Source organism: Medicago sativa, chromosome 8 (genome assembly GCF_051527215.1).
Source record: "Medicago sativa cultivar Bolivia chromosome 8, Bolivia_mono, whole genome shotgun sequence".
Classification (NCBI taxonomy): Eukaryota; Viridiplantae; Streptophyta; class Magnoliopsida; order Fabales; family Fabaceae; genus Medicago; species Medicago sativa.
The window spans coordinates 11,875,227-11,893,856 of NC_140756.1; the positions used below are offsets into that span (position 1 = coordinate 11,875,227).

Sequence of the window (18,630 nt, forward strand, 5' to 3'; positions counted from 1 at the left end):
ATGGTTTAAGACTATGAAAAAGGTGTTTGGATTTTATTTGAGAAATCAATTCATAGTGTGTTTGGATACACATTCAACACTCTTTTCCCCACGTCCAAACACAATTCCACCGTGATTTTCTAAAGCTAAAATTTCAAGCTTATTAGTATTCTTACGTTTGGAGTTGTTTTAACATGGAAACAAACGAGAACATAGTGGTCTAAACGCGATTCTACATGAAGTAGGTAATCTTAGTTTCCACATTAAACAAGATTGATTCTACCAATTACAGGTAATCCTAATCCACTTTAACTCTAAATTATCGCTAGAGTCTTCTCATGTAAATGACAAAAAAGTTGCTTCTTATTTATCCCGATCATAAATGATAATTTTAAATATTTACACGTTCGAACGCTCTTGGACACACCTAAGTTGGTGTCACAACTTCTCTCATTGTTGTCGTCATATTTCTACTAAAAAGGATCTCTAACTGTTGCATATTGAAAACTTGACCCTGTTTCTTTTTCACACGTCTCCTAAATTCCTCTTAGCACCTATGATTCTTGATTGTTCGTCCTACAAAAAAGATAATAGTTGCAGCAAATAAAGGTGTACAATGATTGAAGCTCCTTGACACCATAATATCATCCCCCTTCATCTCATCTCCTTTTAAAAGGGAGGAAAGAATCTCATCACATATGATAAAAATGCAAGACGACAATGATCACCTTGCATGAGACCACTTCTTGATGAGATATTTTCAATTTGCCCTCTCTTCATCATAACCAAGTAGTAGTTCATCGGTTTCACATATATGGAAACTCATATCATTCATTTTTCATAAGAACCCAACTTCAACCCAATACACCTAAGATAATCTTAATCCGCTACTTCATCATAAATCTTATCTATGTCAGTCTTTAGATCCCAATCACCTTAAAAAAGAACCTTGAGGCAAAACGAAACATGTTATTAGGATAAGTTATTATTATTAACTAATTTTATTATGGGTGCAAGAAACTAATGACTCGATGAACCCAAACATCCAATCCAATTATATTGATTCGTAATTTTGTTACTCACTCAAATCAAAATCAAGCCAAACCAATCAAATTCGACCTCTATTTATTCTAATTCTACCATGTGTTTTACATCATTCAAAATAATTACACAAGATTCGGACGAAGCCTTTATATTTGATCATTTATTTCTTTTACTCTACGCTATATCAATAGTTTTATCTTAAAAAAGATGATATACTAGTGTATTTTTAATTATTATATACTAATTTGTACACTTTTAATTATTATTATTATTTGCTTCAAAAAAATATTACTATTATTTTTACAAAAATATTATTATTATTTATGTAAAAAAGTAATAAAAAAAACTCAAATTAAAAGGTATATTTGGCCATGGATGAATGAATACAGAGAGAAAGGGGAAGGGTTTGTGTTTCAGTCAGTGGTTGATTGATTGATTAGGTCTTCTTCTTCTTCTTCTTCTTCTTCGACCTTTACACCTTCACTTCAATCTTTACACTTTCACTTCAACAATCCAATTCAATCCAATCCAACTAACTCACCATGACAGGTATTCCCAAATTTCAATCTCCAACTCTCCAATTTCATTCTATTCCATTAAAACGACACCGTTTTGCTAACCCTTTTTGATTTTTCATCATTATTGCACACAGACTACGCGCAAGAACAAGAAATGGAGATTGAAGCATTGGAAGCTATACTCATGGATGAATTCAAAGGTTTTTTCTTGTTTGCCCATTTATTTATTTTAATAAAAAAGATATTTTTATTTCTCAATTTCGTTTTCTTATTCAAAAATTGCTTCATTTTTCATGTTAGAAATACATTCTGGTGAAAGTGGTTTAAGCACTTCCAATAGGTGCTTCCAGATTAAAGTCACTGCTCAGGTAAATTCATTGTTATTTACTTCTTTTTGTGTATTTATGTATATAAGTTCTTGGGCATAAAAATGATTTTTTTAGTCCATGTAGGCTCTATTTGGTAAAATAAATTGCGGATATGTGATAAGCTAGCTTATAGCTGATTGAATTTGTAGTGTTTGGTAAAATTAGTGGTTGAACTAGCTTTATTAATATGAAATAACATAGAAAAGTTATGGTTAATTAATATTTAAGTTTTTTTCAATTAAGATAACCAGTGTAAATTTGAGAGAAAAAATGATAAGATATAAGCTTTAGTCTGTCAAAAAGGCTATAGGATAGTAAGAATAAACTACAAGCTCATGAGAAAACGACGGTTATCAAACGAATTATTTTAGTCATCGAGCTTATAAGATACAAGCTATCAGCTATAAATTAGTATCTTTTTTTTGAGGGAAGCTATAAATTAGCTTGCTGTGCTTACCAAACAGACCCGTAGCACTTTTTTGTATTTACAAATTACAAAATTGCATGCTTTTATGTTTATATATTTTTTAATCAAATCTGAGGAGTTGATTTATGGAAGAATACAATGCTATTTTTTTTATACGTGTAATATCTAGCTTACCCTGCATAACCAAAGAAAAAGTCATGTTGTTGTTTCTGTTGTTGAAGTCTATGGTAGAGTTTGAATTAGTTTTTTAGCTAATGGGAGATTACCAGTTATATAAATTATTTATGTTTCTTCACTTACAAAAATGGTTCTTATAAAGTTGTAGATGTTTATAGAGAAGTTGAATGGGACAGCTTTAAAAAAAATTGAGATGCATAAGTTAATTTCAACTAATGTGAAAAGTCACGATTCTCTTGGTATTTATCCAAACTGGCTTTATGTCATGGCTAGTCTTAACTGTTGATCTTTTGCAGCTTTCGTACTATGGAATCAATCTGTGTTTGAGTTATATTGTTGCTATTAATATGTTTTGATTACTTGAGCAAAATTTACCTTTGTTTTTATTATTTTAGAACTAAATAAGAACAGAATATTTTCCTATTGTATGTACTGGATGAATTTCAATGAAATTATTTGGAGTTATATATGTTAGCGTCTTCTTCCAGCTTAAAGTAAATTGTTCACACAATTTAGTGGAGTTTTCATTGTTTGTGGATATAGGAGTTTGGTTTATTTCCATGACTTTCCCTCTTTCTTTGACTGACATAATGTGCTTATGCAACTGAGATATCCTCCTCCTCACAATCACATAAATTTGGAAAAAGTGACCCTTATATTTATCTGTCTTGGCAATTGTACAGGAGGAAGATGGAGACGAGTCAAATACTAATCCAGGTTTCTTCCTCTTTGATATATTATTTTCTTTTCCATCTTGTCTTTCAGTTTTTGTGAAACTTTAGATTTTAGAATATCATGTCGTTGTCTTAATATATGACTTTAATTTTGGAGCTTATTTACCAAAATCCTCTGATGGTAATATACAAAAGACATGGTTGATAATTTTGTTGCAGCTCAACAACTGGCTTTGATCTTCGCGCACACAGAAAAATATCCAGACGAACCTCCGCTTTTGAATGTGAGCAGGTCAGTAGTTTTAAATATTTTTACTGTTGTTTGTATGTCCAATTAATGTCAACTGCCGTACATATTTTTTTGTTTCATTTTTTGTATACTCATTTTGAGACGCTTTTGTTATATTTCACTATACAAAACAGTTTGCAAGGAATATCGTCTGAAGATTTAAGGATTTTGAAAGACAAACTTCAACAAGAGGTGATCTTTAACCATATGCAGTTTTTCTGTTTATTGCTTGAGCTGAATTGGTCTTTGTTCTATACTTGCACTTGTTGTCATCCAAATTGAAAGACTTCTTAATGGCCATTTTGAGTACAATACCTGCACTGGTTGTCATTCAAATTGAAAGAATTCTTAATGGCCATTTTGAATACAATGTTTCCACCTTTATGTATATACGCATAAGCATTTTCATGCTGCACAATGACCGATGGGTTTGGAACTCAAGATTTGTTGTGCATAATTGTCAGGTTATGGAAATTTTGATGCAAAACTTGTGTTCCACAGGCATCTGAAAATCTTGGCATGGCTATGATTTACACACTTGTTAGCTCAGCTAAAGAGTGGTTGACTGAGCGGTATTGTGAAGACTCAGATGGTGATGCTGAAGCAGAAGAGGCGGCCAAAGAAGATGTAAGAATGCCTACAGTATATAATGATAGTTTTTTATGTTAATTAAATGCTTTCTGAGTTTCAAGTATAAAACATTTGTTCTGTTGAGATTTCCGAGCATTTGTTACGTGGTCGTGAAGCATGGACAAAGCGGACATGATAATATTATTGGAATCAGATAATATATAATATTATTGGAATCAGATAATATTCGATTTGGATATGCATATATGCACATTTATGTCTAAAGAATATAGAGCTTTTAACTGTATTCGATTTCCCCTCTTTTTTTATAAATCTTCTGAAGCTACATCGATGTTAGAAGGATTAAGGTTGCTTGACATGGCAGGATACTTATTACGCCAGTGTGCCTAGACTAGTGAAAGTCATAGTAGTATGCCTTTATTAAACTTCATATCCAAGGTTCATTGGTTAGTGAGTGCTGAGTAATGGTAGCAAGATCACTTATACTGAATGTTACATTATCTCTATGATATTTTCACCAAGGCTGAATCTAGATTTTATGCTTTGGTTAACAGAAGTAATCTTTTTTGCTCAAATATTTGCATACCCGTGTTTAACCCAACTTTGTTTTCAAAGACAATGCCGACTGCCTTTGTTTTCGAAGACAATGCTGATCACTACCATTATCCTTTATCAAAAGTTGACTAGCAGATAATATATGTAAGGTGTGGTTAGGGGCGTTCCAGGGTTGGATTGCACTTCAAATGTGCTAAGCCTCTGGAGTGGGGTGTGTGTGTGTGTGATTCTTACAAAAGTTACCTAGTTATTGCACATGGTAGATGAGCATCATGATTATGATTATAGTATGTTTAAAGTATAATCCTGTAGTTCGGGTCAGTCGTATTAGCAAAAGTGGCAGTAGTGATTTTTTTACGCCTTCTGTTATTCTTACGTGGAGTAAATTTAAAATGAAGATATGTTTTCTTCTGTCATATATGTTCTTTTTACAATTTTTCACATTCGTCTCTGAAATGTTACTTGGAAAAAGCTGGCTAACAATTTTTTATCCTTCAACATTCTTAGATAGTGGTACCCCATGGAGAAGCAGTTACTGTTGAAACATTTTTGGCATGGAGGGAAAGGTTTGAAGCTGAACTAGCACTTGAACGAGCCAAGTAAGCCCCTTATTGTTGCTCTTGTTGTATAGCACATAATTTTTAAATACAAAGCATTTGTGACACCTGATTATCAGTAGGGCTAGGGATTTTAAGGGCTTACGCATCTCAGGGAGAGTTTAAAAGAAAATGGGTGGGAGTTTGTGAATTTGTAAGTAGCATTTATAGCAAATAATAGAACATAGTCAGTGATATTTAAAGGGATTATTACAATCTTCAACCCAAATTCTTTTGTTTTTAACAAGTGAAGTCATTGAAAATAGAAAATAGTCAGTGATATTTAAATGGATTATTACAATCTCCAACCCAAATCCTTTTGTTTTTAACAAGTGAAGTCATTGAAGGTTGAGAGCTGCTGTAACAACTTTCCATCTGACGCCAAACCAATTTGTCATGATTGCAGGCTAATGCCAGAGTCTGTGCTTGCTACTTCGAAGGAAAAGAAACTCACTGGCAGACAGTGGTTTGAAAGTGGAAGGATGGTACTTTTCTGCCTATTTATACCTTGATGCCTTAAAATGACATTTTCTATGTTATAAATTTCAAGCATATAATTTTCCACTTATGACTAAAATACACGTTGAACGTTGAATTAATTTATAGTTGATAAAAAAAAATTCTTGGTGCCTCCAAAATGGGACATTAAAAATTGAGATAATTATTAGGAATGACATGTCACCTGTGAGCTATAAAATTATCATAATTAGCACAATAACCGTTCACTTGATTACAAAATGACCATACTAGTGGTTAATGCGTCCTGGCTTTTAAATTTGTTAGGATTTGTCTCATTTAAAACACTTAATAGCTTAATTAACCACACGTTAGACTAGTTGGATAGAAACTGGTATCTATGATTCAGAAAATTAAGGGGTAAACACAGTTTATTACTTTAACCTCTGGAGAATGATTCTCAAAACAGAGGAAGCTGTAATACAAATTACAGACACAATTTTGACAGAAATAGAATAAAGACAAAGGAAAATAGTAACACTAGGAATGCTTTGTTGATAGTAATTTTTGAAATCGGTTTACAACCAGAATGTTGCATGCACGCCAATAATTACAGTGAAGTTTCAAATGAGATAAGGCACAGGGCACAGTATCTCTCTTAGTTTTTGAGAGCTTAGCCTCTCCCACCCAATAACAACTCAATACCTTCTAGATAAGATAACCCACTATGCCTGGCCCTTTCCCTATTTATTCTTAATACAAACACACACAACCGACAACATAATTAATGAATAAAAATCATATAACACAACTGCAACTGACTGACCAAAGTCAATTTTAATATTATCGGCCCCTCCTATTATAATGTCTCTTAATGAGAAGTCTAACAGTACTCCCCCCAAAAAAGTTTCACCTTGTCCTCAGGGTGAAGGGTTGCATTAGTGTCTACCAGGGTTCTATAATTAGAAGTAGAGTGACAGAGCATGGCAGCAGTAGGTCTTGTCTCCACCAAATTACCTCGTAACCACACAACAGTCGTTGGTGCTCCAGCGACCAAAACCCATAACTGGCGGAGAATGGACACGGCAACGAAATGGCGGTTGGATGGACACTATGGTGCCCCACAGGAAGGAACTCCTTCATCTTTTCTACATTTTTGACGGTCTCTTCATCACTCAGATCCTTCATTTTTCTTTCGATCTCTGAAATTTCACTTATGATATTCAACATTTCAATCCCTCTTCTTTGTGCGTTTTCAGTTCTTTAAATGGACCCTTCATTTCCTTTTCCTTCACTTTCATTCTCTTCTACTGTCTCATAAGAACTCGTGTTCCTTGATCGCATGAACCGTGAGCCTTCAATGACTCTGATTCAATTTTAGTTGCTCTTCATAGAATATAGGCAATACGTCCCGATATTCTGGCTGAAAATGCCAAATAAATGCGAGCAATAACGTGCGCCAACTAACCTGTTGATGACGTCAATTATACCAGTGCGACTATCGGTGAACACAGCCTCTGAGTAACTTCAACACCTCTGTCGGTTTCTCCTCCTCTGGTGTTTCCCTCTTTTCCGAAACGTTCCTCAATGCTAGCACCCACTATGCATCTTTTTCTTCATCAAACACTAAAACTCCATTTTCGGCATGATGTACCAAAAACTTAAAAATCGGTGCTCTGATACCCGTTGATAGAAATGGGTACAAATACTAATTATACTGAATAACAAGTGACTTTTATTGAGAAATCTCTGGAGAATTACTCCCAATCAAACGATAGAATACATGCATTAACACTGGTTCAGAATTGAATATTACACAGGAACTGGAAATACATAGACATGGTTTCGGCCATGGTTAGAGTTTGGTTCTCTCCCACTCAAATAACCACTCTAACTTCTTGGGTTTCGGCCATGGTTAGAGTTTGGTTCTCTCCTACTCAAATAACCACTCTAACTTCTTGATAACAGTATGCTTATCCTTTTGCTATTTCTTCTTAGTTCTTGATACAAACAGACACAATTGACAACATAATTAATTAATAAAAACTATAATTACCATTTATTGAATTATAAAACAACAGCAACCAAAGCCAGTTTTAATAATATCGTCCCATCCTATTATAATGTCTAAAATGAGAGGTCTAGCACATGTCTACTGCTAGTACCTCTCAACAATTCTCTCTTAAATATTACAAGATCAGCAATGATACAAGTTAACCTAGTGCAAAAAAGGTTTTGTTATTGTTTTGTATAGATAATAGACATGTTTTGTGTTTGTTCACAGAAAGGTGCAGCTGTTGTCACTGAAGATTTGGATGAGGAGGATGAGGAAGACATTGACTTTGATGATGATGAGGATTTCGAAGGTATCTTATGCTCTCTATCCTTAATTTATATTCTATTTTGTCCAGAAAGTTTACACGTAATGATAAAATACATGTTTTTATCTGTTTCTTGGCAGATGATGAAGATGATATGCTTGAGCATTATCTAGCTGAAAAATCTGATTCATCCACACATTCTTCCATGCGAGCGAGTTAAATTGCATATGTAATTTTATCATGTAGTGATTTACAGCTTTCCTTGTTGTCTTTTGAGGGAGTTTCCATCATGAGGGGGATTTGTTTTTGTTATCATCAAGGGAAGAGTATTTAGCAGATGTTTTTGGCGTGTGACAATGTATTAAGGAACGTTTCTATTTTGTAGTTATCGGCTATAAATTATATGAACACAAAGACTAATGGGTGGACAAACTATTCAACTAAATTTGAAGTGAGAGAAATGAGATGAGTTTGTTTCATTATGAACCATGCAAAAGTATCATGCAATAAATCAAGAATTTTCCTATGTTTTTATCTCATTTCAAGTGTATCTAGCAGCTGTCTGAATTTGGATTCTCTCAGGTTTACTATAGATAGAGCAGAAGTCTTGGAACATATTAGACTGATGGTTATTTATTTATTTATTTATTTTATTTTAAATAAAAACTAAAAACGAAGAAAGACCCTGCTGAATTGAGTGACTGTTTTTTTTGTTATTTACTTTATAATCATGAAAAATTACCTTTTTATAATCTGTTTGAAAAATAGAGGTTTGAAGGCCGGTTACATGATTAATATTTTTCGTACTTCTGTTTTCGGAAAAATTCTACAAACTTCAAACTTCGCCTTCCCTTCCTCTTTTACGTGTCACAGTTGCAACAAGCACACTAATCAGAACATTTAAAAAAGGAATGTTATTTGAACAACTAAAATTGACATTGTATTTGATACCTTTTAAAAATATTCACTTATAAGTATGGATTTGATCTGAAGAGAGAATAACGAATAAAAAAACAAAATTGTATCTATATCATATATAAATATGTTGTTGGGCAACAAAATAGTTGTCCAAATACCATTTCTACATTTCAATACATTGATGAAGATGGTATTTTGGATAATATAAGATTGAATTGAGTATTTCTTTTATAAAGATTGAACTAACCATATGTGGCCCGATAAACTCCATATTGCTATGTCAGCTTGGTTGATGGACATTGGTATGCAGAGTTTGAACTTTGAATTTCCCACTTTTCCATTATTACGATGTATGAGCCATTATCGTTCATATTGTTAGAAAACTTCATATTGCTATAATTTGGTTGCAATGTAGTGATTCCCCCCCCCCCAATGCAAGTTATTTTAATTTTGCTTGAAGTTCGTTGTGTATATGTTATCGTATGCAAAGCAATTAAATTTATGTCATTGTCGTTCAGGAGTTTCAAATTCAATACACAAGGGTCTCATTGGAATTTATTTGAAACATTGCATTGCATACATCATTGAGCAGATAACAATAATAATATTCAAATGTTAAGTATTTTATTTAAGTATTTTATTTCTAATCTCAACATCCAAATATTTCACAGCAATCATCAAAGCCTGGCCAGGTTAAACAACGCAAAGGACAATTTCTCCTTTTTCTTGACAATATTGTACAAGTAAAATTTGTCCTCTAAATTTTGATTTCCCCCTTTTCATAATCAGTTTTTATGTTACAAATTCTACAAGGAAATATGCTTTCTTGGCAGTGACATTGTGTCATCGACCCTTGGTGATAAATACTAGCATCATGATGCATCCAAAGTTTCGCAATATTCAATTTATTATACACAGCCTTGATCAGTCATGGCTTGAGCAATAGTTAGAAAGGCAGAGATAACTGCTCCATGTACCAAAGCCCTGACATATAACAACAACCAAACAAATATTAACCCGGGTTGCATGTTTGGACGAAATAAAATATCCATTGCAGGGGAACAAAATGTTAAGACTTCAACATAGTTGGATAATATTAAGAAAAGCTACTAAGAATATTAGTTACATGACATGAACCACTTAGACTCAACCACTTAGTAAAACGCATTTTACTTTTATACAAGGATGGTTAATTTACGCAATTTATTTATTCAAATTGCAATGATGCCATGTTACTAGATATATAAACCTGGGCACTATAGAGAGTAAAGTATAAAAAATTGTTAAGAGTTTTCATAGGTTTTGTTATGTTACTGAAAAAAGAACTTACTCGGGGCTTTCTTTTTGATAACCAAAATCAGTTGCAGCCTTTATAGCTCTTTGATAAGTCTGTTTCATTGCTTCCTGCCAAAATAAAAAAAGCAACAGAACTTGATATAACATGACATAACATTGTTTATGGAAATTATACACTTCCCTCTTTTTTTTTTTTTTTCTTTCAAAATACTAACATGGAAGAAAACGAGTTTCATTCAATTTGAATAGAAAAAAAGATATACAGAAAAGTATGTGACACTCAATAACCGCAACCTATCGACCATTTATAATTCTTAAAAGGAGACTTGTATGATTTATAAGAACAATTTATTTTAACAAACTGCACTCATGATTAGTTCATAAAACTGCATCCGGTGACCAGCTCATTATAAATACCTGTAATTTAGATTCAAAGTCCTCCGGTGACCAGTTCATCAAACTGCACTCATGATTCAGTTCAAGTTCTCCAGCCACAACCTACATGCAAGGAGAACAAGATGAGCTAAATGATGCAAATCAGTCTGACATAAATTTATGATCATAGTTTCAATTTGAAGTTTTATATTTTGAAATGACAAGGGTTAGATAAGCCTCTTCAGTCATACACACATCAATGGCCTGTTTTTCAGTGCAAACACAATTAATCAATTAAACCATCATCAAGCGAAACCCTCAGGTCAAAAATGGTATTAGTTTAACAAGTACAATACGCACACAGGTCAATAAAGGATGAGTTTCATCAATAACTACATCCTTAAATGAATTAGTTATTTATTAGTTAATATTTTTTTGCGCAAGGCTCTCATCATTGCAGGAGGAAGAAGGTCGGATATACACAAACATACTTGGCAGAGGTAGTTTCCATTACCGGAATCCTCCTTGACCATCAGCCACAATTTCACAAAGATAGAAACATACGGTTGTATCAAGGCTTTTGTGCGCATCGATTTAATCAGCACCGACTAAATTTACATTTAACAATGGTTTAATATATCGGAAACAGCGAAAGAATTGTTAAACAAATAATGTTATGTCTGATGTTTGAGGAAAAATGAAGCAAAGCAACAAAATGTTATATTCCTCAAACAAGAGCCTGAATTAGGGAACCACTTGGTCTCCCTTCCCGTTTCACTACATATCCATGCCAAATGGAACACAACAACAACGACAACAACAGTAATAATAAAAAAATATAGAACTGAATTCAAATAAAAACTCTCAATCATGGATAATAAACTTCAAACTAGAGTTAACGACCACTAATGTTAACGGTCAACTAATGTTGTTTTGCTTAACACGGGAATATGCATGCAATTTGCACAGGAAAAGTTAAGCAAACATCTCACTCACCCCTCCAGCACCAGCAGCCATTGCAGGAGCAACAAGAACATTAGCTTTCCTCAGAACTTGAACTGCGTCAGTAGTACAGGGCATGTTTGAACCTAAGATTCAAATTATAAGAAGCAGATTTCATTAGTATATACATACACTCAAGAGAAAAAAAGACGAGTACATATCACATCTCAGAACGACAACTACCTTCTATTAGTATACGACAACCTGAATTAACCAAATTCATGGCATCAGATTGATCAATCTCATTCTGTGTTGCACAAGCAAATGCAAGATCGCACCTTTCTGTCCATGGTTTTGCTTCATCATAATATTTGGACCGAGCATAGGTCTTTGAATAGTCTCTGCATACGCCAATTTATGAACAAGGATCATCATATCATACATAACTGGCAGCATGAAACATAAATGAAAGACAGATGTGATACTAACCGCAAACTTCTATGCTGAGCTTTGATGTCTCTCAAAAATTGTACTTTCATGTAGTCAAACCCATCTTCATCAACCAAATATCCCCTAGAATCTGATTAATGCTTTAGTTAAAAATAATGCACATTCTGTGAACAGATCAGGGTACATATAGGAGGTGAAAATGTCACTGACAATCCTATAGTTATATTTACCAATATTCTTAGTGATGATTAATGTTATTGAGATGAAATCCGACATGCAATAATGAAGTGCAATAGCCTCAATATATTCATCAAAGAAAAACGTATTACCTGATACTGAAATGGGAAGAGCACCATATGCAATTAGCTTCTCTAAAACATGCAGTGCAATCTTTCCAGAACCACTCACTACACATCTGCAGGAAATTTTAAATTAGAAGAGCATTCCAAGTATGAAATAAATTTAGGAGACGGCAAATTTCACACTAGATAACTGGTTTTGAAAGAATCTAAAACATTCAGAAAAGGAAATTATGGAAAATGGGAGCTTCTAAGTTTCTAATCTTGATGGAATTTTGAAGTCAAGAAAAATTATATTGAATACAAAAGGAATCATTAATAATGACAAACAAGGGTCGGAAAAGTAGCAAGTAACAACAATCTTCTTTATATAATGGTCTAAAAATTAAAAAAGAAACCTTAATCCTTTGAGTTCTTTATTCATGTCAGCTAGCATGAGCTGGGCAAAGAAAACCTGCAGATGCACAAAAACTTGTTAAATTTAATCTTGACATTCTTGGTTGAAATGGACATGCATGTCATACGCTCTTTATTCTGAAACGAAAAGCTAGCATATAAAAATGCAGGCACGAGGAAACTTAAAGGACCTGCCTTAAAACGTTCCAAGAAAAAAGAGAGAAAATGGAAGTCATGGAGCACATTTCACACACACACACACACACACACACACACACACACACACACACACACACTCAGTTTCACGTTTCATTTTGGCAAGGAGCAATTAAAAGTTGAAATTACCAGTCCATAACCAGTAGCTTCGGGTCGAAGACTGGAGCCGGACCAAAATATTCTTGGCCCTGTGAAAGTTCCCTGCAGAAATAAGGTAAGCATATGAAAATTACCTGACAATAAAAGTTTTTCTTTCTTCAATGAATGCATAGTGCGTATAATATGGACATTCATTTGTACACAACACAACAATAACTCAAGTACATAAAGGAAAAGATAGCATAGGGAAAAAAAGAAATCTAGAACAACCAGATCAAAATTATAAGTTAAAAACAATAACAAAAACACAAAATATTGTATAAAACAAGTTTTCAAATGTAAAATGTAACCAAGGTATATACTCCCTCAATCCCCATATTTATGAGTGTCATATTTGCAAAAAGAATTTGTCCCAAAACGAGTATATTTTTCGGTTTTCAATATAATAGTAATTACTTTTTGCTAGTTTTACCATCTAATCTAATCAATACTATATGAATCACTCACCACCTTGTATTTATGATAATGGTGAATACACGAATGCACAATAAGGTTAATTTAGTAATCTTTTGTTCAATTCCTTTCATTTATAGTTTCTCCTAAATTTGTGTGACATAACCTAATATGTCACTCATACTGGACGGAGGGAGTATATCTTGGGCTATTAGGATTTACATTTATTGATGTTTTTGTTGAAGCTACAAAGAGACTTTGAATCGTGATTAGGTTTTTGATACAACAGAATAAGCACCAACTCATATTAATGTCAACTACTGATGGGGAAAAATCATTAAACATAAAGAAATATGGAAACCGAACCTAAGAAATAATCTAAATTACTCAAAGACACAGCCTTAACATAATGAGATATTTTCCATATATTCTAACAAATTTTTAAGCAATGTGAATCAAGCGAGTAATATTCATCCAAGTACAGGAGGAAAACCCCAGAAAAAAAACGGGAGAAAAAATTCCACCAAATAGTTATAGTTAGTATTTAAGAATGCTTGAATTACCTGAAAATGACCAACCAGACGTCTATACTGTCCAAAAAGATACCCCATCTCGCGAGTACCAACGCCCATCTCCTCTGACGGAAGGTCCTAATATACATCCATAAAAAATAATATGTCGAACAGGCCTTTGATGTGAATAGGTAAAGAGATAAAGGAAAAGTGTACTTTCAGTTACCTTGTCAGGACCAAGGTAATGATACATCTCACACATGAAACTCTGGCAAAATCGCATAATCTGCCATCATATCAAATTAATTTAGTAATTATAATCTATAAAACTACACAAGATGAGATTAAACTGATAACTCACCTCATTATCACTTTTTCCCTTTGGATCAAAATCACTTCCACCAGCTGCACCTCCTAATTTGTAAGGAGACAAAGCATTCTTTAAGGTCTGCAGAGAAGAAGTTTTGTGTAAAGGGGTCCACCTCAGAAATGCAGCTTGAAATTTAGATAGTAAACTTTTGTTGATATGATAGCCTCAGTATATTCGTCAAATAATAAATAATAAAGACTTAGTTATCTACAATTACTAAACCAAACTTAAAACTTTATTACTAGTATCTAGGTAGTCAATAGCGCACTATAGCGGCGTAGTGGAGCATAGAGGTCATGGGCCTCACCGGGAATGGCTATAGCAGAGCAGTTAGCAATAGCGGCCACCACAGGTGCTATAGTGGCGTAGTGGGCTTTGATCCACTATTTTATTTTAAACGCGAAAACCCCAAATTGACCCTAAATCTTTAACTGTTTCGAGGGCAATTTGGGGATTTCGGATTAACCCACCCTTTTCCTTCTTTTCACACTTCAGCCAGCTGTTCATCACACAAAACCTGAAAACCCCAAAAAAAAATTCATAGCAAAAACTCTTCTCCCAAACTCTTCAGCCATCATCGACGCCCATTAAACTGCCGCCTTCGCTGATTAACACTAACCCTTTCATCTTCCTCTGTTTTCTCATATCTGTTAAGTTTCATGGATTTATTTTGTTCCATCTCTCGTTCTTTCTATGCCCTATATCATCTCTCATTTGTTTTCTATGTTTTCTTTTTTCTTTATTTGTTATGAATCTGTTCTATTATTCTTTCTATAGGAACTTTGAAATTTTTCCCATCAAGCAAGTATATAGGTGTGTGAGCGTGTCTTGTGTCTGTGTACTGCACATCAATTCTACATGTACACATGTTTGTGTATTTATCCTCACATCTGAACATTTTCCCCTTTGGGAAAATAAATACTTCTAGAATAAAGCCCTAAAACTGAAAGTGAAATAAAATTGATGTAAAAGTAATAACAAATACCAAAAGTACTTGTAATACCTGCTCAAAGCCAAGGAATTTGGTAATGCTTAAATTCATCGACGGATGAAAACGAATGCCACCTCTACATGGACCCATTGACTGGTTAAATTGTACCCGAAACCCCCGGTTAACGTGTGTCTCGCCCCTATCATCCACCCATGGAACTCGAAAAATAATCATTCGTTCAGGTTCCAACAATCGTTCCATGATGTTAACATAACTGAAACATGAGAATATTAACGATATGAATCCAATGGTAAAACATTAGCCTTATCATCTGTAATAATAAATAAATAAATACATAAAACTTATACAATAACAATTATAACCATTTGAACAAAACTCACTGAGAATTTTTCCCGATGACTCTCTCAAGAGCTTGAACTACCTCCTGGACTGCCTGAATGAATTCAACCTCATGAGGATCCCTTTTTAGTGTCGCTTCAAGAATTGATCCCGCTGTTTTCGACATTACAGCTTCAATTATACAATTTGTCAGGCAATACCCAAAATAAAGCAAGCATTTTTATCAAGAAATTAAAATTGTAGAACAGAAACTGTATCAAGAACATGAGAAATGGGCTTGAAATTTGCCAGAGGTAATGATAATGCAAAGCCTGACATATTAAGATGCACACTGAAATTTTAAAATGGAACTAAACTATATGAAAATTTAATATTATTCAGGACAGAAGCATAGACCTTGTGGAATATCAAAGAAGTCAAGATTAAGAAACTCCATAACATAGATAGAGACTGAGAGAGGAAAGAAAACTGAATCTGTAACTATATTTCTTATATTGTGAATATTACAGTGTGAGTGTGCATCAAATATATTAAAAGTAGTTGTCCAAGAGTTAGTTGAGCCAAACAAACTATAAACTGAATAACTGCCACAAACTGGGGCCCAAACTAATGCCCGACAAAGCCAAGGCTTATCCCGAGTCTAGAGTCTGCCACTGACACATACTCCTTATACAATGTATTCAAGGAAACTATATTTCACAAAGTGGTCATCAAAAAGGGAGGAACAAGTAAAAATGATTGTATGTCGTATAATTATTTGAATTCACCAAAATAATTCAGATTTACCTAATAAAATTATGTTTTGACTTGATACAATACAAAGGATCAGTTGAATGCAGCAACAAAGAATATTCCCATTATCCTATATATAATTGATCAAATGCATTTTTTGTGACATTTCAACACAACTAACTAAACATTTATCATGAATGTAGGACAGATAATTAAAATGATTTGGGGTAAGATCACGGTTACTGTATTCCATAACTCTGATTGGTAGCTAACTCAAATATTAGAAAACACAGTATATGCCAATTAACTATTTTAATGGAACTGAAAACATTATATGCAGATCAATGCTGAGATGGCCAACCTTTTACATAAACAGGCTTATCGGCCATGATTTTATCTTTGGAGGCTGATTGAAGACGAAGAGCCTCTTTATGAAGCAAACTATTATTATGTTCTTCGAGGGCACTCATCTGCATATTTCGACTGCCTTCATTCCCATAAGGATTTCTTCGATGTTTTCGGCCAAATTCCCTGCAGACAGAGCAGAAAATTCTTGGTGTCCCGTCTTTCACATCGACATAAGCCCATTTGTAAGTGTCTGCCCATTCCTCTCTCCATCTTTTAACAACCTTTTTCTTCCTTTTCACCTGTTGGTTCTGAGACATATCTTGAGTATCATTAGAAAGCTGAGAAACCGTCGCCATCTGCTTGCTCTCACCATGCTCTTCTGCAGAAGATTCCCGCAACGGTGCACCGATTAGTGTTGTGTTACCAAATGAAGGATCATCTTCTCCAGGTCCAATTTCTAAATCAATCTCTTCACCAATCTCCCTCACAACCAAGTGATGCCTTTGTGCTTGCTGAATCAAATTCATATCATCCAATGCAGAATTCATCCCTCCTCCAATGGTTGGCAGCAACATTCAGCATGACAACCCTCCCCACAAATCTGAAATCATTTGCTCTCTGTCAATATCAATACAACAAATAATCAATTTACCTCTTTTACAGCTCATATTTAAAAATAAAAAAAATAAAAAAAAAGACACTCATTCACAAGATAATGGCAAAAGGGAAAAAAGTTGTTCCGAAGTATCAAACTTTGAAACACAAACACTTGATACAACACTACTAACACTAACACATCGACAATTGTAACATCAGATACGCCAGCAATCTGAAGTATCAGTGCTACGTAGGTGACAAACAGTCAGACAATTCACCTTCATAGCATTGCTTGGTCTAATTTAGTTGGACTAATTTCTAGCCACAAAAGAAACCAAACCAACCTATCAACAACAACCACCAAACTTTATCCCACTAAGTGGGGTCAGTTACATGGGTCAAATTACGCCGTAATGTTCTATCATAAATCTTTCTTAATAGTTTCTCTTATAGTTTTTCTAGGTCTACCTCTGCCTCTAGTGATCTAACAATCCTCTAGTTCTCACCATCTTTTCTACTATAGACACTACCCCAATTCTCTCTCTGATCAAAACAGTAGCATTGTCAAGGCCCATTTTCATCCATTCAAAACCACAATAAACCAAAAGTACCAAACACAAATATATTTTTCCAGACCTCAAAAAACATTGCAATTTAAGAAAAATCCATCACAATTTCCATCAACCCAAGATTAAGTGAGTACCCATTTGAATTAACAATCATTTACACCCAAAAGCACAACAAAAACTCATACTTTTCAGCAAAACACAAAGCCAGAGTACATAAACTTAAATTAAGTAATGAAGTAAAAAAAAAGTCTTGTTCTTGCAAATGACCCACAAATTATAATCAAATTTGAACAACACCCAGAAGCTTAATTTCATCACAGAGCTTAAATACCTTGAGAATTCAAAGAAAGTGATAAACTTGAAAAGTGGAAGTTTTGAGCATCTCTCTCTCTCTCTCTCTCTCTCTCTCTCTCTCTCTCTCTCTCTCTTTCTCTCTCTCTCTAGATATAATAATATAAAATAAATATATAATAAAGGAGAGAGATGAAAGAAGGAAAATTTGATGTGAATTGAAGGTTGAGATTTGAGCGTGGAACAAAAACAATGGGGACAAGGACAAGGTAGGTTTGAGATTTCAATGATGTTTCGGTGTTTCTGAAATCAAAGTGGAAGAGTGGAAAGATGAACATATCATCATCATTGATGCGATGTTCTTTTTGGACAAAAACATCATCAACACGAACAAACACTGTTTTTCTTTTGTTGCTGAATATGTTTTTTTTTTTGGACAAAAATTTTCATTTTATCTTTTTATTGATTTATTATTATGGTA

The 18,630-nt window shown here is 33.9% G+C and overlaps 2 protein-coding genes across 5 annotated transcripts; one reads left to right on the forward strand and one right to left on the reverse strand.

Moving 5' to 3' along the window:
- The first annotated feature begins 1,410 nt into the window (after window positions 1–1,410).
- Window positions 1,411–8,534, forward strand: LOC146896982 (Ubiquitin-conjugating enzyme family protein). The gene is made up of 11 exons (XM_085738985.1): window positions 1,411–1,572; window positions 1,676–1,741; window positions 1,842–1,909; window positions 3,197–3,230; window positions 3,407–3,479; window positions 3,611–3,668; window positions 3,978–4,103; window positions 5,130–5,221; window positions 5,625–5,703; window positions 7,959–8,040; window positions 8,136–8,534. The coding sequence occupies exons 1-11, from the start codon at window positions 1,566–1,568 to the stop codon at window positions 8,213–8,215; spliced, it is 765 nt and encodes a 254-aa protein (XP_085595111.1). The 5' UTR covers window positions 1,411–1,565; the 3' UTR covers window positions 8,216–8,534.
- A 984-nt stretch (window positions 8,535–9,518) lies between these two features.
- LOC146896983 (Amino acid dehydrogenase family protein) lies at window positions 9,519–18,526 on the reverse strand. Of its 4 annotated transcripts, none has more exons than XM_085738990.1 (16): window positions 18,190–18,526; window positions 16,706–17,293; window positions 15,654–15,765; window positions 15,325–15,526; window positions 14,313–14,399; window positions 14,178–14,237; window positions 14,003–14,089; window positions 13,017–13,088; window positions 12,674–12,729; window positions 12,306–12,391; window positions 12,016–12,106; window positions 11,770–11,927; window positions 11,581–11,672; window positions 10,627–10,707; window positions 10,244–10,317; window positions 9,519–9,897 (listed from the first exon to the last, which is right to left on the reverse strand). In XM_085738990.1, the coding sequence occupies exons 2-16, from the start codon at window positions 17,265–17,267 to the stop codon at window positions 9,822–9,824; spliced, it is 1,896 nt and encodes a 631-aa protein (XP_085595116.1). In that variant the 5' UTR covers window positions 17,268–17,293; window positions 18,190–18,526; the 3' UTR covers window positions 9,519–9,821. The 4 variants fall into 4 exon arrangements, with proteins under 4 accessions (XP_085595116.1, XP_085595113.1, XP_085595114.1 ...); XM_085738987.1 differs by having other exon boundaries at window positions 15,654–15,783; XM_085738988.1 differs by having other exon boundaries at window positions 16,706–17,310.
- Between the last annotated feature and the right edge of the window lie 104 nt (window positions 18,527–18,630).